The sequence below is a fragment of the Eschrichtius robustus genome, chromosome 11, assembly GCF_028021215.1.
Source record: "Eschrichtius robustus isolate mEscRob2 chromosome 11, mEscRob2.pri, whole genome shotgun sequence".
Taxonomy (NCBI): domain Eukaryota; kingdom Metazoa; phylum Chordata; class Mammalia; order Artiodactyla; family Eschrichtiidae; genus Eschrichtius; species Eschrichtius robustus.
The window spans coordinates 2212503-2235769 of record NC_090834.1 but is presented as its reverse complement, the minus strand read 5'-3'; the positions used below and the strand labels follow the sequence as shown (position 1 = coordinate 2235769).

General features: G+C 51.5%; 1 protein-coding gene across 3 annotated transcripts in view; it reads right to left on the bottom strand.

The window, feature by feature from the left end:
• Positions 1-23267, bottom strand: part of OPCML (opioid binding protein/cell adhesion molecule like) — a 493523-nt gene that overhangs the window by 5618 nt on the left and 464638 nt on the right. Inside the window, exons 4-7 of one of the 3 annotated variants that reach the window (XM_068554749.1) lie at positions 8731-8868; positions 8230-8350; positions 7602-7753; positions 6644-6670 (exon numbers count right to left, since the gene is read on the bottom strand). In XM_068554749.1, coding sequence (XP_068410850.1) covers positions 6644-6670; positions 7602-7753; positions 8230-8350; positions 8731-8868 — 438 coding nt within the window. The remainder of the gene's footprint in view (positions 1-6643; positions 6671-7601; positions 7754-8229; positions 8351-8730; positions 8869-23267) is intronic. The other 2 variants (XM_068554748.1, XM_068554747.1) reach the window with 2 other exon arrangements.

Here is a 23267-nt window from a genome sequence, read left to right as displayed (position 1 = left end):
CTCCTGGAAGCAAGGGTTTGCTGCTGCGTTCATGGGCTGGCTGATCACCCTCTGGAGGAACAGATTTTGAAAATCAAAGTACCCAAACTCAGCACAAAGCTCCCAGAAAACTATGTAAGAAGTTTACCGATGAGGATCCTGCCTCACAAGAGATTTTTGAAGCTTAAAAATGGAGGGTCCATTACAAGTGAGAAAGGTATTGAAATGTCACCCTTGTCCTTTCCATGATTGCAACGAAAATAAGGCACAGTTCTTCAGCAAGAAGTTCGAAAGCAAAGTGTTGCTGTAATCCTACTAAAATAGCAGGTGGTCAGGTGATCACATGAAGGAAAGAAAAGAGAAAAAAAAAAAAAAAAACAAAACCCCACAGCCGAGTTGAACTTGGTGATAGCGCAGTGAGATCAAGGAGGCATCTGAAGTCTAAGTAAGTTAAAGATACAGTTTTGTTCTGAAATTTGGATGCGTTTTATAAATATGAATGTGAACTTCTTTGTGACCTTCCTAACAAGGAACCAAAAGGATAATGATGTTCCCGGTGATTAAAAGAGGAGCGAGGAAATCTAATTAGAGGGTGTGTGTTACACTTGCTGGGGAAACGTAAACCTACTTCCAGCAGTGCCGGCTGACGAGGGTGCATCGTTCCCCTTCAAAGGGAGCTTTTCCTTCATTGTCTTTAATTACAGCAGAAAACAGGGCCCGGCGTTTTTCTACAAGGAAGATGAACGGGGCTTCGCAGCTCCAGGAGGGCATGCGGATAAAGAAGCCAAAAAGGCAGCCATCATCTCTGCTTTGTGCTCCCACAAAGCCCAAGGCCTAGGAAGTTCATATCAGAAGTTAATTCAGACCAGTCAGCGCATCACAACCCTGAAAAAGGCAGGGCTTTGGTCTGTGCCAAACCGGAAGCGGGGGCGTGCGATGACATCAGCACAGCCCGGGTGCTCCGTGTTGAAGTCTAAAGGCTCAGGCTAACGGCCAGATGCCAGTGATTCAGACCGAGCAGGGTAGGGGCGCGAGGCAGCATCAGGAGTGAAATGTGAAGTGTCTGCATATTTTCTCCTAATATGTTGACATTTCGCAGGTTGGGGAAAATACAAATGACGAGGCTGCTGCCATCAGCCAGGAACGATGGTGTTTCTCTCTGACTCATTCCCTCCCACCTGGATTTAAATTGCGGATTTGGAAAATAAAAATCATATACGTTATCATCAGCAGGAAATGGACAGGCACGTGCAGCGTTTGATGTCTCTGCAAGAAGAAATCATTTGACGGACGCCTTCCTCAACAACAACAGTCTGTCGGGATGTTTGAGATATAGCCTCCCTCACAAGGGAGAAAGACCCCGCGGGAGGGGACCCTAAATTTCAAATTAGAACTGGGACCTAAGGGGGGGCTGGAATGCAAGGGAAAGCGTCAGCAATGTTGATTTGGCTTCCCTGCGGGGCACTGGGGGAGACTATAAGACCTTCTGCGTATTTGGCCTTCCTTTGGCTAGTGAGGAGTTTCACCCTGTAAGAGGCTGTAACGGATGCCCCGTTGACTGGAAGATGTATTTATTAACCCAACCAATGCTTACTGGTCAATAACTATGGCGAGATACAGGGCTACGTCCTTTAGTGCAGAAACAAATAAATACAAACAAAATATAAGCCTAAGGGTAAACTACCAAGAGAGTCCGAAAGATGGGTGAGTGATTCTTCGGTGGGGTTCAGAAACACTTTATGGATGGGGCACCGTCGAGTGGAAGCTTAAAGGGTAAATACAATTTTATCAGGCAGAGAAGAGGGCAAACGCCTCCCTCTGTGACCCTTCAACACACTGGAAGAGGAGACAGTATACCTACGGGTTAGAAAGAAACATGGGTTTAAGGTCAGACAGACCTGGGTGCAAAACCGGATGTTAACGTGTCCTTCTACGGTGGAATTGCTATCTGCGGGAAGGATTCAGTCACATGGCTTAACTTCTCTGAGCTCCAGGCGTACTTACCTCGAAGGGTTCTGAGCTGTCTGAAGCCCCTTCTGGCTGACACCTACTAGCTAGTAGCTTATTCTCTGCTCTAGTGCAGCACTTAGATTCGATATTCTATTGTAAATGTCTATTTACTTGCTTGTAGGAGGTTGGGAAGTCTGCTCCTCTCGGTACCTAAATCCTAAATCTAACTCCTGGCACACAGTAGGCTCGAAACAAACATTCGCTGAATCAGTGAATTGATGGACAGAAGCAGCATAGTCGAGGCTGGAAATGTGCAATAGGATCGGGCATCCCGGGCAGGGCGGGGCGGGTGTCTAGCATGGTGGATGCAGAGAAGGCATCGGGGAACTTGGGGCCACGAGGGAGGTTGATCTCAAGAGCAGGAAAGGCCTTCGAGGGTTTTCTGGGAGGCGGTTTTTCAGCAGGATGTGAACAGGTTCGTTCTGAGTTTGGGAAGGGCCACCTGGCCCCGAAGTGGAAGATGATGGAAGAGAGAGTATCAAAGACAAGGGAACCACCCACCGGTAAGAGAATGTCGTAGCCAGACAAGGCCCCTGCCCCGGCGTGAGTGTGATGGCAGTGGCGGGAGGGCTGGTGCCTGCTTGCTCCGACCTGCTGGTTGACTGACAGGTTGTGGGGTGAGGGAGAGGAAAGGGTCAGAATGGCCATGGAGATTGTAGTGAGGCGGTGGGTGAGACGATAAGGTGCACGTTTGAGGAGGGAAGGGGTGCCAGGGAGAGAAAGATGATGGAGATTCCCCTGGGACCTTCAGGTAGCAGAGCGTCTCGTGGCTCAGAATTGAGGAAAGCGCTAGGGACACAGACCGGGGAGCCCCCAGACGGCTGCTTGTAGACTGTCTGGCTGCCGGGTCCTACGCTTCCCTGGGAGAGCTTGCCTACAAAGCACGTGCTCAGGACCATCCCGGGAGATTCTCATGAAATGGGTCTGGGACCGGGCCCATGAATCTGCATTTTTAAAGCACCCAAAGCGGTGGGCTGACATACAACTCTTGAAGATGCCCGAAGACACAGAAGACCCTTCTCCTCTTGCTGTAATGCCACCCCTGGGCAGAAGGTGGAGGGGCTAGAAGCAGACTGAGACCGAGAGGGAAGAAGAAAGCCACAGCCAGTCACATCCTAGAAGCCAGAAGCAGGGTGTTGGGGGCCAGGGAGGTCTGGGGCTGAGGGGAGGCTGGGTCTTTGGAGGGACACAGGCGTGAGACCGAGGCCTGGATTGGGCTGGATTGGAGGTGAAGGGAGGGGAGATTCGGGATCCTCAACGGCGGCACCCAGCCCTCAGGTCTCACCTGGAGCCACCTGGGGGAAAGGTGAGGTTGTTGGGAGCCTTTATAGAGGAGGGCAGGTGGGGGGCAGGGCCTGAACCAGCTTTCCAGGGGGGGGGGGGGACCCTGGGTGAGGGCAGCCCAGGGTGCAGGATGACAAGAGCTGGTCCGGCTGCCTTTAGTTGATGAAAATCCTGTCTGAAGAGCCAGCCTGATATGTGTATTTTCTCTGGAGGAATGGCCATTAGCAAAAGAAAATATAGATTCTGTCCTCATAGTTTCCAGGGGCCAAGAGGTAGGCCGCCTTCTTCCTGGCTGCTCTGAGGGGCTGAGGCTCTGCCTTGAGGAAAAAAATCACAAGCCCAGGTGTTGCATTAACCAGAATATTTTGCCATTTTCATTTGCAATGACAAGATTCCTAGGAGCGGTCCCCATTCCTGATACTTAACTCTTAACGTAACTCATCTGTGTCGCTGCAATTGCACAGATAAAGCGTGAGAAATCTATTTGTCTCTCGGCAGCATCCCCCTCCTTTCTGGCTTTGTTTTGCCTTCTCTGTCCCTCTCCCCTGCCGGTTCCAGTAATACAGAAATACAGACGTTTACACGGCTCATTACGTGCCCCGCACTCAATGCAGTGCCGGATGTAATCAAGTTCAGAATGTTCCCTCCTTGCACCCTAAGGACAGGGGGATGGGGGCCTCTTGCTCAAGACCCAGTGGAAGCAGAATGGGTGGCAAGTCGAGAGAACGTGAGCGGCTTCTGCAAGAGGCAGAGCCGTGGCCAGCAAGCTGAGCCCGGCCGCCCCTGCTGCGTGCGGACCTGGCCAGGCTCCAGGATGCCAGGGCCCAGGTGGCCTCCCAATGCCTCACCCACTCAAGAAAGCTTACGGATACTTCGAGCAAGTTGCTGGCAATAGGCACCGCACCTGCTGCCATTCCCAACGTTACGGATGCCAGGTTTTGGAGATGTGCCTCTTACCCTAGTTTCCCTTTGTTTTTCAACAGAACAGAGACTTAGAAAGCTGGAAAGAAGCCTGGAGTCTGCTTTGCCCTGTGCTTATACTTTACAGGCGACCGCGGAACAGAGAGCAGCACGGTTTGTGGCAGGGTCAGGACCGGAACTCAGTTTTCCCCATCCCCGTGCTGGTCTGTTCTCTACCTTCCGTTGCCTCTCCAGTCCCGGCAGTGGCCCGGGGCTAAGAAAAGTGCACAGTCTGAAATGCCACTTTGAGTTGGCACTCAGCTGGGTGACCTGTTCTGTCTGTGCGGCTTCTGGAGGGGCAGCAACTGGTGGTGGGTGAGGAGGAAACATCCCACGTCAAGGTCAGCCACTGATTCATCTTTGAGCATCACCCACCTACCCGCGTGGTCTCTCAGTTTGCCTAAGCACTTCCTGTCTCAGCCCACTGTCTCCATAGCCTGTGTCTTCTCCTTTCTTTCGACATTGCTTTCATCTCATTTCCCTTTGTTCTGTGCGTGTAGGTAGGAAACGTAGGAAAGACATGTTTGTGTGAGAGGCCTGTCATGAATGTATGTTGGGATGGGTTCACGGTGCCGAGTCCAAAGGGTCTCTAAAAACCAAGCTTACAGTCTTTCTTTGACGGCAAACACAAATGTGTGCCTGGGGTGCAGGGTGTCTGTGTGGCTTTGGCGAGTATGAGCAGATCGGTTATAAATGTTCAAATGGTCCTTTAACAGAACGCATTCAGATCAGGTGGAAGAGAGGAGACAGAAGTGGAAAATGGGTTCAAACAGGCTAATTGTTGACACGGGCTTCGGGTGGTTTGGCTGCATTGGGATATGAAGCTGTGTCTTTCCTAGGAGCTGAATTGGGCCCTCCAAGTTCATATGTTGGAGCCCTAACCCCCCATGTGTATTTGGAGATGCAGCCTATAAGGAAGTGATTAAGGTCAAATGAGGTTATAATGGTAGGGCCCTGATTGGCTAGGATTAGTGTCCTAATAAGAAGACACACCAGGGAGCCCTCCTCCACCCCCCCCCCCCAGCTCTCTCTCTCTCTCTCTCTCTCTCTCTGCCTCTCTGCACATGCTCAGAGGAAAGGCCATGTGAGAACGAAGTGGGCGTCTACAAGCTAGGACGAGAGCCCTCATCAAAAACAGCTGACAGATCTTCCTGGCTTGATCTTGGCCTTCTGGCCTCCGGAACTGTGAGAAAACAAGTTTCGGTTGTTTAAGCCCCCAGCCTATGCTATTTGGTTATGGCGGCCCTAGCCGGCGAATGTATCCTTAATCTCCACACACTGTTGTTCTCGGCTGTGACACACTTCTCTCCTGAGTTCATGGTACAGAGGGACAAGCGCCCGGATCACCTAGCTGTCAGTCCTGGAACCCTTCTGTCGGCCACATCCCCCCACGGGCAGCCCCACCGACTCACTCAGGGGTGACGGCAGGGTCAGTGGCAGAGAAGCAACCCAGCCCCACCCTTTCTTCTAAGTTTCATCAAGACCTGGGGATGGACCTTCACAGACACCAAGGTGTGGGCAGAGCCAGTGGCCCGTGATTGTCTCGGATCCAGAGCTGTGGAAAGGGCAGCTGCAGGGCTGATTCCAGAGCTGGAAAATTCAAAAGTTACCATTTGCTGTGTGGCTGAGATGGATTGCAGACAGGGAGGGTGAGGCTTCCACTCGGGAGGCAGAGCTGAGGCCCCATCTAGCACGCGAGGGAGCGTGCGAGTGTGTGTGCCCATGGTTCACACCCTCATCCTCTGGGAAAACCCTCCAGCACTGAGGAGGGGTCTCATCAGCACCTCTTCACTAGCTACGTGTACTTCAGTGTCACTTAGCCTCCTGGGTCCTCCTCTTACCCATCTTTAAAATGGGGTTAATAACCTGTCTTTCACGGAACTAGCATGATGCCTGGAAACCAATACTTGGTAGATATTATGATGATCGTTATGAATAAAGACCCAAGTACTTCTATTTTAAAATGAAACTTTCAGAATTAAGTCATTCATTAGCCCTTTTTGCCTTGGGCCGGAGGAATTATACATTCATACTAGTGTGATTTCCCCATGGAGACGATCGTCTGATAATCCATTTGGTGTCTAGGCTGGGTTCCCCTCGCTGCTGCTGTGTACAAATAGCAGAATACTCATCCCTCTTAAGGCCACCAAGTAGGAGTTTCTTGTTTTGGCGGGGGGGGGGAAGCCCTCCTCTGGAAACATATAACGATATTTCATATGCACATGTGTGAAAGCCATCATATTCTACATGCTTGCTACCTAAACTGTGCAGACCAACCCCCTGAAGTCTAGCCACTAAGGAGAAATAAACCAAGGAGGCGGAGCAGGCAGGCCTGTCTTTGAAGGAGGCTTAAAATCAAAAACATAGGCATTCAGGCAGGCAGAGGAGTGAAGGAACATGCTATACCCACCTGCCACTGCTGATGAGGGGCTTATTTCTAAGACACACACAGCACAATGCACACACAATGCAGAGAGAAAACAAAAGACATAGATCACACATTTCAGATGGTTGGTGGACAAAGTTCAGTTCATGTCAATGCTGAAAGCTTGTTCAGGGTCTGAGGTCCACGTGAAACATGAATACCTTTTCGTCCTATTCACCAGACGCTTCCCTCTAACCAAATCTCACCAAATAAACACGCACATACACACATGGGCTATCGCCACAAGCTGGGCCTGGCCCGTGGGGTGAAACGTTGCACGAGGAGATGGACACAGCAGCGCGAGAACTGAGCGAGGGAGGGTGAGGTCTCCCGAAGGGCCGCTCAGGGCTCTGCAGGCCCCTCCCCCCGTGCGGGGGCGGGGGGGGGGAGAGACCTGCGGAGAAGGGGCGGCTGTCTCAGCCGTGGACAGAGCAGTCGTCCCGATGGGGACTCAAGCCTCCTGCTCTGTTCATTCCAATGAATGAGAACGTGACAGGCAGTCAACATGAGACTCATGATGGCGGCAGGTAACTTGGGTTAAAACTGTAAATATAACTCCTGGAATCATCGACTCTTACTGTAGAGGGTATCTTAAAACTATATCTAATTTACCCCCCCAGACCAATAGACAGTACTACAATCGACCTGTTCCATGGTTCCGTCTTGTTGACGGTAACCATTGTGCAGCTTGGTTCAGAGCTCGGTTTACTCCTTTGGTGAGGTGCCCAGCTCACCTTGCACGAGACCAGGAGGTACCAGTTAACCTTGCACACACCACGTACCGTGCGCCAGGAGAATGACGGTGGAGGTGCGTTCGCATCTAAGGTGGGGGGTTGAGCCCTATGGACGGACACAGGCCAAGCAGGCTGCGCCCTCCTCCCGCCCGAGTCCCTGGAACCCCCCCCGCCCCGCCAAGCCCCACGTCCAGGCCTCCTGCACTCACCATACAGTGTGATGCTGGCGTTGGTATTCCCAAGCTTGTTCGTGGCCACACAGGTATAGTTCCCATAATCCTTCTCTGAGACGTTGAAGAAGGTCAGTGTGGATATGTGGCCTCTGCTCTCGACCCTCACGCCGTCCAGGCCGGTGGCCAGCCTGCAGGAAAGGAGGGGGTGCGACGGGTTTGGTTGCACACACAGAGTGAGGCGGCAGACGGGCGGGTCCGGGGAAGTCCAGACGCCGCAGGTGGACCCACGCACACACTCCCCCCCTCACAGAGCCCTGCCCTCGGACTAAGCCGGCCCCTCTACCCCCCAGCTGTGAGCACCCCGGCCTCCATCAGGGGCCGAGAGGGAAGGGCGCCCACGCTCCAGGGCTACGTGCCCCTAGTCCTTGAAGGCCGCCGTGTCTACAGCCACTCTGATTCTGAAACAAGGTCCATCATGTTTGCCCACTTCCCAGCTCCCTCCGTGTTTTGCTTCTGGCTCTAAAAGGAGACTCTGTTATAACGGAGGCTGTAATCAGTTTGGTTTTGCCGTGTCTTCCCCCTGGACTTCATCACCCTCCTTCCACGCGGGGGCACGATCCATCAGCTCTGCTTCGGACATGCCCTGTTTCCGCTTTCAAGGTACCTGGTATCCTCCTTGAACCACTGGAACTCAGCCGTGGGCACTGCAGAGGCTTCACAGCGCAAGATGCCCTTCTGGCCAACAGAGACACCCGTGTTCTTGGCTTTGGAGATGTAGGGCGGGTCTGCAGGGAGAGGCAGAGCGAGTCGGTGAGACAGGTGAGAAGCACATCAGTCACCTGCTGGGCACGTCCCCCTTCCCAGCTAAACGATCATGTATTTTAGGGAAAGGACTTCTTGCTTGAAGATACTGTGTTTGCCCCAGCATCTCTTCAAGCCTTCACACTAACCCAGAGTTCACGAGTCTCCCCATCAGCTAAAAGTTCCGACAGTCACAGGAAGACTCCGTGGCCCTGGAGGTGGATGGGCACAGCAACCTGATACTGTCTTTTCCTGCCGGAAACAACTGGGGTCCATCAGAAAATGACACTGCCGTTACCTCTTCGTCCCCTTAATCCCCATGCCCTCCTTCCCCCTGGAACTCGCTGACAGTGGGTCTACTCACAGTTGACAGTGATTTTTACTTTCCGCACATCAGGGGCAGCAACATCATTCAAGGCGCTGCATTCATACTCCCCGGACTGGTCACGTTTGATGTCAGAGATTTCCAGGTATTCGTCCTCACTCACAAAGCCCTGGCCGTCTGGGAGGAGAGAAACAGACAGAGACAATCAAGAAACTGTGAAACCAGGGGCATAACTGTACGGAGCTTAGAAGAGAAGGAATACAAAAAGCCATAACATGGGGGTTTGAACATCAAGTCAAAGATTCTGGACATTATGTTGGCCCCAGAGTATTTGAAGAAATTCTCTGCTTGAGTCTTGGATCAATGGATTTTTGTCCAAGTCCCTTTAACTTTTCAGACCATTTGATAAGAAGGGCATATTATTATTTTTCTTACAAGATTATTATGAGGATTAATTAAGAGTACATATGAAATACTGTAGCACATTAGTGAGCTTTGATATTTTTAAACAGAATTGTCATGATCAATAATATAATTTTTAAAATGTGGGAATAACTTTAGGGTATGTGAGTACGGACATCTTCATTTTTCACAATGTAGAGATGCCTTCTTTGTACACAGAGTACAAACTACTAACTACTCCTAGAATGAATAAGTGACCATTTAACAGTTTGATGATACAAACAGACACAAAGTAGCTGGTTGGTTTCAAACTGTCCTGGAGAAGATAAAGTGGAGAATGAATGAATGAGGAAGCCCTTCTTGACTGCTATGTAGTAGGTGCTCAATAAACATTTGCCAACATAAAATAACCCTGAGATTCCCCAGAACCTGGGGTCAGGGAACTCAATGGGTGTAATACCCGGCTTTGTAGGACATTCTGGAGGCTTCATTCTCAGGCTTTTGTGAGGCTTGCAATTCGTGATCTTAAATACTCTGGGGCTGCAAAATTGACATTTCTTGCAGCCACTATTACACGCTCTTTCATAATGTGACCCCTCTGCTTGCAAAGAGGACAGACCTTCTGTCTTAAAACACAAATGTCCTGAGGCTGTCAAAGCACCAGGCTCCTGTGAAAACCCAGCCAACCCAAAGGCCGAGGAGAAAGTACATCCATTTGCATTTCTTTTAAGCCTGATACCTGATTCCTTTTTATGCTCCGGGCATGAGAGCAAAATTAGTTTTCAGGACGATAAAAACACATTGTAACTTTTCTCACACCCTGTAGAAGCATAGCTGATCCAGTGGTTGCTCGACAAACTAAGTCTGGGCCCATGATGGGTTTGGCGCAGGAAGTGGGGTGTCGTGGGGGTGGGCTGATGGGCAGATGTGAGGCCGCCGCTTTGGCATCCTGACTCTGCTCCCGTGGAAGCATTGGGATATCCCCACCACCCTGCCCCTTTCCCAGGACACTGGCTTTTCAGCTCTCGGGGCCTTCCTTGCCCCCATCACCCAGCCCCCCAAGGTCACCACGCCCACCCAGGCTCCACCTTCAGTGTCTGGATGTTGGTGATCAAGGCCAACCCCAGAAGGTGTGGGGCTCCAGGCAAATACGTAAACAAACCGAGTCACTCGAAGTCAGCTAGGAGCCCAATCTCATGCTATTCTTTGAAGGAAATCGTGCATCCGTCGGCCAGCCAAGCAATCCACTTACCAGGGCACCCTCCTGGAACTTAGGCCGGTTGACGGGCCCCAGGGCAAGCCCACAGGTGAGAATTTCAGGATCTTGGGAATCCGGTTGAATCCCGTGTGAGGACTGGCTGGAAGTAGAGGCGAAGGGGGGAAGTGGGGTTTGGGACAAGTCCACACTTCCCAGTCTGAGATGTGAGTGTCGCTCCTGAATGGTATTGCCGGCCTATGCTGGTCCCAGGCACCAGACGGGAACTCTGAAAATTCTGAGCAAGATGCTGCAGAGTAGGTGCCTCCTGGGGCCCTGTTTGTTGGGATCTCAGGGTGGTGGTGCTGGTCATGACCCTCTACCCCAGCAGACATTTAATCACCCAGGCTGGTTCATATCTAAATCCTCAAAGCTCATCGGAAGGATGTCAACATCCTCTCAGCCTTTTTTCCTCATTTCTCTTAGACTTAAAGAATCTCAGAGTTGAAGGGGATTCTGAAATCACTTATTTCAGGACGTCTAATAAAGATAAAAATTGCCTCGCTCATTGAAATGATGCTGGTTGACCAACCTAAGTGGTTTTAAGGATTAAACAACAATAAAATCAGACAGACCAAAATGACTTTCCAGATTCAGCGTGCCTTTTTTGCGGTAAATAAATACAACGGGATGGAAAGGATGGCTTCCTCCTACTGAGACTCCATCGTTCTTTCAAAATGCACCGCAGTGTATTTGCCACAGGTAATTAAACCCCCTGCGCTTAACCAAACAAATGAGCTACCTAGAGTGGGGCTGGCAGGGCACACCCCAGACCCCAGGAGGCACCTGCTCTGGGGCACCTTCCTCAAAATTTTCAAAGTTCCTGTCTTTGAATTGGGGGAGTTGGGGGCAATCGCTGGACAGCAGGCCACCCTCTGCAATGCGGGAATTTATCTTCACCATCTGTACTGCTGTTTTTATGGACTGTTACGTGACAGCAAAAAAAGGGAGGGAGGAGGGAACAGTGTTTCACGTAAAATGGGGATCGTTACGATAATACTACCTCGTTAAGTGAGAAAATGAATTTTGTCAAGTTAGTTCTATGAAGTAAGTGGTTCTCAGGTTTTAATTTGCATATAAATTCCTCCGAGTTTTTATGTCTCTCTATATATAGATAGATTCTGATGCGGTAGGTCTAGGGTGGGCCTAGGGTTTTGCACTTCTACCAAGTGTCCCGGGATTTCCATGCTGCTGGCCTGGGGCCCACACTCTCCACCATGCGCTGTTCTCAGCCCGTTCTTACTCGCATGTGCACCTGGGTCTGTGAAGGGGCCAGCTGGTCAGCGATGTTTCCTGCCTGCCCTTTGCGTCGAGATCCTCGTGGAGCCGGCATCTCAAAAGACACCCTCTCTTTGCAGTTGAGAGCTTTGCAGGGCACACTGACGCTGAGGATCTGGACCCTTGAAGCTACTTTTCCACTGAGCCTTTGTGATCTTACTGCAAAACACGCGCCCACTCGAACCCAGCTTTCTTTGCTAAGAAAGGGAAGATGTTGGCACTTGTCCCCACCTCAAGTCCATGGAAGGAGACGGAGATGCTATATTCCTAATAGCTTTGAATACTGGGTGAGATTTGCAAAGCAGAACAAATCTAGGTTGCTAAAGGCCTGGAGACCTAGGAAACTGCACGGTGGAATGCTTTCCCCGCCCTCTCCAGTTCTGGTTGCGATGTAAAATCCTGATTCCATGCTGCAGAGAAAAGGGCAGGAGGGAGCAAATGTTTGAATCCTCTTGGCCAGCTGCTAGGAAGGCAGGCTGCTGACTGGGGGGGGGGGGGGGGGGGGCAGAGGGGGGAACCACATGACGGGGGACAGGAAAGGAGGGAGGAGGAGGCCGAAGGATGCACTGGTGCAAGGAAGGAAAGAAAGGCAGACGGGGTGCAGGCGAGATGCCCAGGGTGCAGGCAGGATGCTCTGGATGCCATGGGAAAGGTTCTGAAGACACATTCAAAAGGGACTTGAAAAAACAGATAGGCGGCTACAAGACGATTTTTTTCTGACAAAATAGAAAGCTTCAAGTCTGCCCCGCAGTTTTGCTTAATGGTAAGAGGTCCTGTAATAAGCCAGTAAGCCAGAGGCATATCACCCTGCCCTATGCATTCGGACAGCCCAACATAACATGACCGGAAGCAAGAGGAAGCGGGCTCTGCATCAGTGGCTGAAATATATTAAAAAATGCGGGTTCTTTCTTTCCACGGCGGAGCGCTTTGAAGGAGATAAGTTCAATCCACTGTAATAGGAAGATTAAGATCTGCAAGGATACAAATGGGGCCATTTATCAGCGATGGGGGAGGTCCCTGGACTCGGACCCCGCAGACGCAGGTATCGCGCTTGGGGAAGGGCTGAGCCGGCCCCATAGTTCCGTGGGCACAGGGCGGCCTCTTCTGCAGGGACACATATTCTGACATAACAGTCACGGAGAGCAAGGAATGAGCAGCGTCCACGAGCAGGGTCTGCGCCATCTCAGAAACGGGGGAGCAGACCACCCCTGGGAAGAAGGGTCCCTGGCCCGGCCGGCTGTCCCTGATGTGACCGGCGGCTATTTTACTCATCCTTAACAGTGAGAGAGGTGGTGGGTTAGATGCCGTGGGGTGGAGAGGACGTAGAAGGCAAAGTCCTTGACTTTGGATAGCCCACAATCTCATGAGCCCAGACCTGGAGTGCTTCATGTTTTTTCTCCCCAGGCTCAATTTTTCCATTCTCAATTGCTTTTAGACCCCTTAAGTAAGGTATGGTGGGTCAGAAAGATTTATTAGAGACGGAAGAAAACTAAGCATTCAGGGATGGAGAGCTCAAAGAGGAAGTCCGGAGTAAAACCTGGCAGCTTCCTGACCCACTTCTTCTTTCTCCCTTTTCATCTTCATCCTGCACCAGCTGTTTCTCAGCCTTCACTCTTGGCCCAATTTTCCCTTCTTTTTTCTCAGCCAATTCCTTAGAATTATAGAGTTGGAAGTACCAGGAGGGTCAAAGAATTTAGCCTTCCACTCTTTTGGATGATTGTCCCTGACAGAATACCTTCCCCTCCGTGTGAATGTCCCCAGGGATGATGCCGGGGGTGGCCTATTCCTTTGCCTGACTATTCACATCATTCAAGAAATCTTCCTCATTTGGAGGCAAACCCTGCCCGGCTTCTCCCTTTGAAATGACTAAAAGTTGCCAGGGAGGTGCCCGCAGCCCAGCGAGGTGCCCCCATCCCCTCTGTCCCTCCTCATCAGCCACGGAAAGCTGCTGCTCTATCTGGGGAAGATGCTTTGTGAGGTTAAATGCCAGCACCGGTCACAGCTTTTGCCATGAGACCTGTCAGGAAGTGACTCACAATGGCACATGCCTGGGGGCAGGCGCCCTAGAGGAAACGAGCAGGAGGGGGTGACCATGGATGGAAAGAGGCATCGGTTCAGGGAGGCGAGAGCATCGGGAAGGAACGGCCACGGAAGGAGAACACAGATGAGCCAGAAAGCGGGGGAAGGGGAGCTGCGGCCAGAAGGAAGGCAGTGGGTGGAGTGGGGGCATGGAGGCACCCGGGGGGCACTGGACTCACATGGCAGGGCTTCCGGAAAAGCCACAAATCCGTTTCCCTGCTGCCCAGCAAGAGGGGCTATTACAGACGACTCCTACTGATGCCGACCTTGGAAACTTGGGATCAAACAAACACCTCAACGACCACGTGCGTGCGGCTGACCTGCTAGACCACAGCAGACACTGTCAGGGGTGCACATGGGGGTGGGCACCCAAGTCCTGTCCCTCGTCCCTCTCTCTCCAGGATTCTGGCCCATGGAACATAATTGCAGAAAATGAGCCGCAGGCAGATCAAAACCTCAGCGTCATGGCTGTCAAGCTGGCCTACAATCTGGGCTTGGCATCGTAGGCTGACCCAGGTCTTGCCTTTCTCCCTGTGAACCCAAGACAGCTGGACCGGTGCAATGGAGGACTCAGCCTAGGTACTGACCACAGGCCCCACGCTGGACCTGAGTGCCAGGGCTGCCTTGAAAGGGAGAGTCCGGGGTTAGGAGGACCCCCTAGACCCAAGCGGAGTGGCTGGGGAAGGTGATGGGAATCAGGAGTGCAGCCCTCACTTGTAGGCCATGGTCTTGTCCCTGCTTAACTGTCGGAGCAGATAACCTCACCCGTTACCCCGGTCCCCCATCTCCCACGGTGAGGGGGCCAGGATTGATGGCATGGGAGAGGAGGTGGGAGCTGCCTCCCCCTACTTCCTAGGGGTCCCCTGGCGTCCTTCTCCATCACACACCTCCTGACACAGGAGCCTCCTTCTTTCGAAGGACAGAAACCTTAGAACATGCTTGAGTTGGGAACCGGGGTGAGGTTCAGCACTTGGGGATAGCTGGGCTCGCAGGACCTCAGCCGCGGACCTCAGCACTCGCTGCCCGTGTGGTGTCATCCGCTCTCAGTTGCAGGCACACGGAGAGGGAATGACACCCCTCACTTCTCTGACCTCCTTGTTTGTGCATCTGTTCACTCAGTACGTGCTGGCTGGGGGTTTGGATGCCAGAACGCCCCCAGCTTTGCCTCTCTCCTCACTCAGTCTCCTCTCCCTGCTGGTCTCCTCTGCACACTTTCCGTCCTCCCCACCCCCAGCCTCTCCCTACAACACCGCGGGCGATAAGCAACTCTGGGCTCCCCGCCATTAATGCAGGGCGTGTGGACAGTGGATTTAGCCATCCTTGCCTACTCGCAACTCCCAGACACGTCCCTTCCCCACACTGGACCTCATGAAAAGGGTGATGAACCCACCGTCTCACTTTCCCTTAATTAATACGAGCAACTGAACTGTGCTAAAGCCATTCTGGTTTGGAGACGGAGTCTCTGGGTCAATGTCTCATTTCCTGGCAGTGACAGAAACTCTTTGCGTTGGGGTCTGACCGACTTTTCTCAGGCTGTGGCCTCAGGGACCTGCCCCGAGGGAGGCTGGCTTGCTGGCTGCCTCCCCTGAGGCTGACAGTCTGCTGGCTAATGACGGGGTCAGCGAGTCACTGTCACAGTTAACTGGGCGTCTAGCGGGGGAAGGAGTCCGTTAGCAATGCTCCCGGAGCCGGGGGCTCAGACGGGTGCCCCGGCAGGGGTGAGTTTCCTAAATGGTTCCCATGTTCTGACGGGACAGCGGGGGATAACACGAGCAGGGAAGGACTCTAGTGACTCGTGCAGTGGGACTGTCCAGAAAGACAGACTCTGACATTGGGCTCTCCTTACCAGGAGGACCAAAGCCAAGATGCAGAGGATACGACGGCGGGGCGGGCGGGAGAAGGGGGTGTGGGGGAGCCTCTCTGCAGGGAGGGCTGGCAGGGAGGGCGCCTGGAGGTATCCAGGGTCCCAGGGGCCCATCAGGATGACCAGGGAGCACTAGAAAGACAGGCTCTTGTGCTCGTGCTTACAGAGTGACTGAACTCCTGTGGGCGGGGCCCTGCATCAGCCCCCGGCCACCTTCCCAGGGGACTGTCATCTACAACCAGGATGGCAGCCCCAGTTAGCACGGTGAGGACTCCTGTGGCCTTCGCTTTCCAAGGGCCAGCTCCCCGTGTGGGTTGGCAGGCTGACTCTGCAGGGAAGACACTCGGCCTAGTAGCCAGAAAGCTTGCACAGCTCAGGGTGCGCTGGGCCTTCCGCTGACTGTCCCCCGGCCTCTGTGAGGGACCTGAATTCATCTTGTCTGCAGGTGGCGCCCGGAAAGGGGGCCCGGAAGCAGCGTAAGGTAAGGACACCGGGGCCAGGCCGGACCGTGTCTACTGCCCTTCCTCAGCCCACAGTGGACACGGATGCCCAGACCCTCGGGCAGAGCATAAAGGCAAGAGCAACTTCTTTCCAAAGCACAGTGAAGATGTGTGCTTGGCTGGTTTTTTTGTATTTTTTTAAGATTTTTTTTTTTTTTGACGTGGACCATTTTTAAAGTCTTTATTGAATTTGTTACAACATTGCTTCTGTTTTGGTTTCTTGGCCGCGAGGCATGTGGGATCCTAGCTCCCCTACCAGGGATCGAATCCGCACCCCCTGTATTGGAAGGCGAAGTCTTAACCACTGGACCGCCAGGGAAGTCCCTTGGCTTGGTTTTACTTATGTTCTCTCTCTGATATGGGTTCATGAGGCGTAGGAAGAATCTGGACAGATCAGAGATTTTTGGAATCTAGATGATACTGTTGACCCAGAGGGAAGGGACCCGAGTGAGTGCTAGAGAAACAGTCAGGGTACCAGCGAGGATGCGGCCGCGCTCTTTAAATGAAAGTTCAGAACGTGTGCCAGAGAGAGAAGAGAGGAGATGGACACAGACAGACAGACAGACAGACAGAGAGATACAGAGAAAGAGGACGCAGAAGGCAGAAAGCTGGGATTTCATACACAGGCAGACAAATGGCTGAGGACAGAAGCTGGAATCCATTTGGAGAACAGGTTGGCTGACTTGGATTAAAAACGTAGCTAACATTTATATTCTAAAAAGTATCTAAATATAAACAGACATAAATAGCTCAGACCAAAATGTAGAGGTTGAAGAAAAAAAAAAAAATCCATCACTTTCAAAAGCAGAGCTTACACAGCTAGGTTATTGACAAAATGTTAAGGACATTTGAAAAGTTTTTATTTGTTACATGTTTTCCACTTTTATTACTATTATTTGCACTCTGAACCAACAGGGTTATTTCAGTGTTAACAACTACATAGTGAAATGAGTTCTGTGCTTTATTCTAAATAAACTACTGCTTAAAAAAAAAAAAAAAAAAGCTGATAAGGAGCTGAGTGAGATAGTGCTTCTTTCATTTATCTATGTCTTCAGACAGTTTGCCCTGACCTTGCCGGCATCAGCCTACGCTGGCACCACTAGTAACCCAGACCCCGTTTCTCAAAGAAAACCATATTTTGGAGAAATGGAAATGCCCCAGGGCCGATACAGCCAGTGGGTGTCCAACACCAGTTCCCTGAGGGCACTTTAGCCACCTGACTTTTTGAGCCCATGGCAAACCGTCCAGGGTCAGAATCTGTGGGGGAGACAGGTGGCGTCCAAAATCTTCAAATTATTTCTATTTTTTCTTTTCCATTACGGTTTATGATAGGATATCGAATATAGTTCCCTGTGCTATATAGCAGGACCTTGCTGTTTATGCATCCTATATATAACAGTTTTCATCTGCTAACCCCAAACTCCCAATCCATTCCTTCCCCAGCCCTTCCCTCTTGGAAATTATTTCTAATAATAGAACAACATCAGAGAGAATGCTTTACCTCTCGCTTGCTTTGGGGGGAGGTAAAACTTTCCTTCCACACCACCTGCACCGGCTCAGTTCCCTGGGGATTGATGTATTTGCGCAGTAATGCCAAAAACGCCTCTGTTATTTTTATAGGTGGGTGACTGTATTGTGAAATTTGCCTGAACAGTCCCAGTTGACACCTGTTTTCCCAGCGTAATTACCGACAGTCACCTTCTGTTCTCAGTAGTGTGCTGGTCTGGATGATAAGCCCTGCGGCCCCTGTACGCCCCGCCCACAGAAAGGCCCGCATCCGGCCCCAGGGCTGTGCCCACACTCACGCCTGTACATCCAGCAAGAGGCGGTGATTGGGTCCCAAGCAAGGTGTGGCCCTTGGCTGTAGGACCCTCCTGGACGAAGGTCAAGAGTGGTCCCCGGGCTCTGCTCTCCTGGAGCTCCAGGTGCACCAGCTGTGTCTTCTCTGGGAGAACAAGGTGAGAGGCCGAGTGAGGGGTCAGCACTGCAGCCCCCAGCGGGGAGAACCAGCAGGGGCTCAAGGGCCCAAAGTCCCGGTGGGTCAGAGACAGGACATGCACCTTCTGAAATGCTGTGGACGGCCCAGGGCACTGAAAGCAGCCCTATTATTTGCACTCTGAACCAACAGGGTTATTTCAGTGTGGTTATTTCCAGGCTTTTTGGGGGAAGAGCACAGCTGTATTTCTGCAGATGAGGTCCTGATGAAGCCTGACTTTTCCTGCTTGTTCCCTTTCTTCTCTTTTCTTCTCTCCTTTGTCCTCTCCCCATGTTAGTTCCCAAGGGCACGGCTGCATGGCAGTGATGCTAATTATCGCTGTTCATTAATATTTGTGAAATCCTTATATTCGCTTCCAGGCAAAATGCCCACGAAGCCAAGCAGCCCTTGGCATGCAGGCCACGCCGGAGTCAGCGCCCACGTTGCAGAGCACGGCCTGGCTCTTCAGCATCAGGGGAGACAGTGCCGCTCGGGTGCTCAGCTATGGCGGGAGCTGGAAGGGGAGGGTCAGGAGTCCTGTGCTCAGAGGGCAGCGCCTCTGCCCGGGCGGGGCAAGAGCGCTTCCTGTGATGCGGGGGCCCTTTGGAAACTTTCCTGTCAAGGACTCTCCGTATCTGCACCTCGAGCTATTTCTAGGCAAGTCTGTCTCCCACCTGCCATCCAGGCTGGACTCTTGTCAAGCTGACCTCTCACCAAAGGCATCCGCCTCCTTGGCCTCCCTTTTTAGCCTCATCACCACAGAGGTCACATTACACGTGACCTTCTATGACTCTGGGCCAATCATAGGAATAAGGGCTGAAAACCACTGAATCAGACATCAGAAGACCTGGGGTCTACCCTCTGTGTTGCCACTAATGTGCTGTGATTTTGAGGAACTGTTTTCACCATTCCAAGTCCCAGGTGTTTGGGGTTTGTTTTTTCTCTATCAAATAAAAAATAGCACCAGATGACCTCTAAGGCCATTTGTAAATTTCATAACTTATCAATATGGGCCATGACAAGGAACCCTAAATAATTCTTTAGTTCCTGAAACTGATGACCATGGTGTTGATGGACAGAACTCCAACCCAGGAGCTCAGGGCCACTGGCCCCTAAGGAAACATTAGCAGGTCCCTGCAGCCGGGCACGCGTGCTGGGGAACTGACCTAGCCGCCCGCGCTCGGTCTGGGGTCTTGACGACGCAGACCCAGGGACAGAGACGCCGTGTGACTTCAAGGTGGCCCTCATCTGTCACCGTGGTGTGGCTGCTCCACGATGGGGAGGAGAGAGGCTCTGACAGTTACGAAGGGCTGTGTGTGTCTGGGGGTGATGTCTCGAATTAATGGAGAAAATTAATTATTTCCTTTCCCTGCCAAGGCTCCTATTCACGCCAATTTTGACAAGTTATCTATTCTTTTTCCCTCCTCTAGATGGGCAGATTGGAATGATGTCTTACAGGTATAACTAATAATCCCCTTAGATGATTTGTGGCCCATTTTCAAGGGTCTAAAAGTGCAAATACAGGACAGTGACACTCTCTCTGCTTTCTGTCCTCCCCGCCTTCGCAACAAATATCCCTCCTTTGCGACGTGGCTCACCTCCTGACCCTTCCCAACCAGGGAACAGACGCTGGGCAACAGGCGCGGTGAGGACCCCGTGCTCGGGACCACAGCCCACCCCTCCCCTGCGCCCGCACAGCCTGAACCAGCGACGGCTACACCAGACACAGCCACGGGATCTGAGGGGCCCCATGACGGTTAGTTTACGTGGCACCCTGACATGGCTCAGGGCTGCCCGATAACTGGTAACTATTGCTGGGTGTGTCTGCGAGGGTGCTTCTGGAGAGATTAGCATTTGAATCTGAAGACTGAGTGAGGCAGACGCCCCCACTGATGTGGGCACCTCATCCGGCCCTTGGAGGACCTGAAAGGAACAAAAGGGCGGAGGAGGGCACATCCTCTGTCCATCTTCTCCTGCCCTCGGACAGCTGCACTCCTGGTCCCCAGGCCTCCAGCCTCAGGCTCTGGGATTCACACCAGCAGTGTCTCCCACCTTCCCCAGCTGAGGCCCCAGGATAGGGAGTTACACCATCCCCTGCCCTGGTTCCCAGACCTCTGAATCCCAGACCGGCCTCCCTGCCCCCCGAGCTTATAGACTCGAGACATGGGTTGTCTCGGCTTCTGACCACACAAGCCAGATCCTACAATCAATCTGGCCTTATCCGTCTCTATATTTAATCGGTTCTGTTTCTCTGCAGAACCTGATGAATACAGGCCTAGGGGAAGCCAGAGGCTGAGGTTCTGGTCTTGGCTCTGCTACTAATTAGCCCCCAGCTCAGGGAACCCACCTCGCTTCACACAGCCTCCATTCCCTTATCTGCAAAGGAAACTGGCGTCGTAGGTCCTAGGTCACTGTGCTGTTCCTGACTTTATTCACCGCAGTCTTTCTAAGCAGGGTTGCTGTGCTCTTAACGTCAGTCTCTGGACAGCCTGACGATTCTGCGTAGTGAAGTGTGAAGGCGTGGGTCCTCTTTCTACCCATGAAAGCTGGGGCTGCCTCTGGATCTGGAAGGCTTGGGACCTGAAGGCTCAGGCAAGGGCTCCCAAGCCCCTAAAGGCCCCTCCCCAGGCCCCGGCTGTGCCCTCTCCCTGCCTGCCGTTGCTGGATTTCCTCACACTTTGTGGTCACATATGACCCACACTTTGTGGTCACATATGTGGTCACATATGTTGAACTGTTCCAAGTTTAACGCCTCTTACCTGGGAAGGAAGGAGAGTCCTGAGAATTCCTAGATGTTTTTCCTGCTGGCTCAGATTCGTTTGTTAGTTTTGTTTTTGTGACCTTAGGGGGCATGGAGCCTCTGCCTTCTTGACAAACAATGTCAGTTCAGGAGATAAAACCAGGGAGGCCTGTGGACTTCCCTGGTGGTCCAGGGGCTAAGACTCCGCATTCCCAATGCAGGGGGCCCGGGTTTGATCCCTGGTCAGGGAACTAGATCCCACATGCCGCAACTAAGAGTTCACATGCCGCAACTAAGAATTCACATGCCGCAACTAAAAACAGTCCCACGTGCCGCAACTAAGACCCAACGCAGCCAAACAAATAAATATTAAAAAAAAAAAAAAAAGTAGGGAGGATTGTAAGGGTGATTGGGATCCAAGGGCAGGACTGGACCGAAGGATCCTGGACAGAAATGGAGAGGCTGGGAGGCGGTCCTGTGTGTCCCTCCACAGTGGGCAGGGCCTGGAGCCTGTAGGCGACAAGTAGCTGGACAGGCGGTGCATGTAGATTTCCAGGACCACCCAGAGAGGGAGATTCTGAGAACGGGTCAGGATGGAGTGTCAGCTACCCTGTAATGTGACCCTGACGTACCCTACTTATATGCAGCATTAGAGGTTCTTTCAGTTACAGAATATTGTACCCTGATGGTAAGTCCTGGTACTGATGTAAGTAACAGTTTGGTATGTACTTGGTTCCGCATATTATACACACATGAACACACAGATACACATATGATATAACAGCATAACATATGCATAACGTGCATAACAGCAGAGAAACAATCAATTGGGAAAATAAAATACGGAGCCCTTCCAGTTCTGACACCAGTTCCTGACACCGAGCGACTCAGCACCAGCTGGGTGTCCTGCAGTTCAGCCCGCTTCTGACACTCTCTACCTGGAGCCCCTGCAGGACTGCCCCCCGACCCCCAACTTCAGATGCCACATGCAGGTCCAGGTTGTGACCTGTGCTTCTGACCGACTGGCTCTAGATCGGAGGGTCCCACGACCCCCTCCTTGGGTTTGATTAACTTGCTAGAGCAGCTCAGAGAACTCAGGGAAACATTTTACTGACTTGATCACCAGTTTATTATAAAAGGATATAATTTAGAAGCAGCCAGCTGGGAGACACACGAGAACAAGGTGCAGAGAAAGGAGACTCCGTGCCCTCTGAGTCACCACTGTCCCTGAATCTCCGCCTGTTCACCAACCTGGAAGCTCCCCAAACCTCTTTTTTTTTGCTTGTTTGCTTTTTATGGAGGCTCCATTACGTAGGCATGGTTGAAACATTGGCCGCTGGTGACTGAACTCAATCTCCAGACCCTGGCCCCTCCCAGCCAGTGACGGGTGTTGGGGGCGAAGACTGAACGTTCCAACCCTCTAATCACAGGACTGGCTCCCCTGGCAAGCAGCCTCCATCTTTAGTGTCATCCAAAAATCACCTCATCCACATCACAAAAGACACCTTTCCTCTCATCCCAGGAAATTCCAAGGGCTTGAGAAGCTCTGTGCTAGGAACTGGACAAAGGCCAAATAAATATTTGTTGTTATAAATCACAGTACCACAGCCATCCTTTTCAAACTTTCATCATTACTTAGGAAATAGCACTCTACTGGGTCCAAAAGCAATCTCTAACTCTCTGTGTAAGTTACTTACTTAACCACCTTGGGCTTCCTGTTTTATCACCGGTAAAAACTAGGGATTAGATTAGATTATTTCTAAAAAAAGTGTTAGCTCTAATATTTGATAATCAATAGCTGGTTGAAAAAATAATGTTTCTTTTTTTTGAATTGTATTTTATTTATTTTTTTGATACAGCAGGTTCTTATTAGTTATCTATTTTATACATATTAGTGGGTATATGTCAATCCCAATCTCCCAATTCATCCCACCACCAATAATGTTTCTTTCAACCATTGACTCAAACCCTGTGTGCGCATGTGTGCAAAGAAAAACATAGCAAAATAAGAAATACACCTCACCTTCAGTCTCATGAGGAAAGACAAAGATATAAACAAGCCCAAAGAGCCTTGAGCTTAGCAAATCAGAAGCCAATTCATCTTGAGAAGAAAACAACTGATATTTCCATTATTAAATCACAACTACAAAGCCAATCAGCTGCAGAAGAGGAGAAACCATTTCCATCAATTATTACTGAACTGAACATAATTTTTCCATCACCTGCAGATTGTAAATTGGGCTACACTCATCCAGGAACTCTTCTATCATAGGAGTTATTAATCAGGTAATAACTTTGTGGTGTTAGCAAGGACACCGATGAGATGGTGGGGAAGTAGGACACAGGGAGCCGGGAAGAGGCATCCAGGTGAACTGCTGAGACCAGGCGCAGAGCCCTGGAGAAGATCCACGGTCAGCATCTGTCCTACCAGTGCCCCTGCCCTGCTGAAGAAAGCACTTGGCTCTGGGCTTTTCACTCCAGAG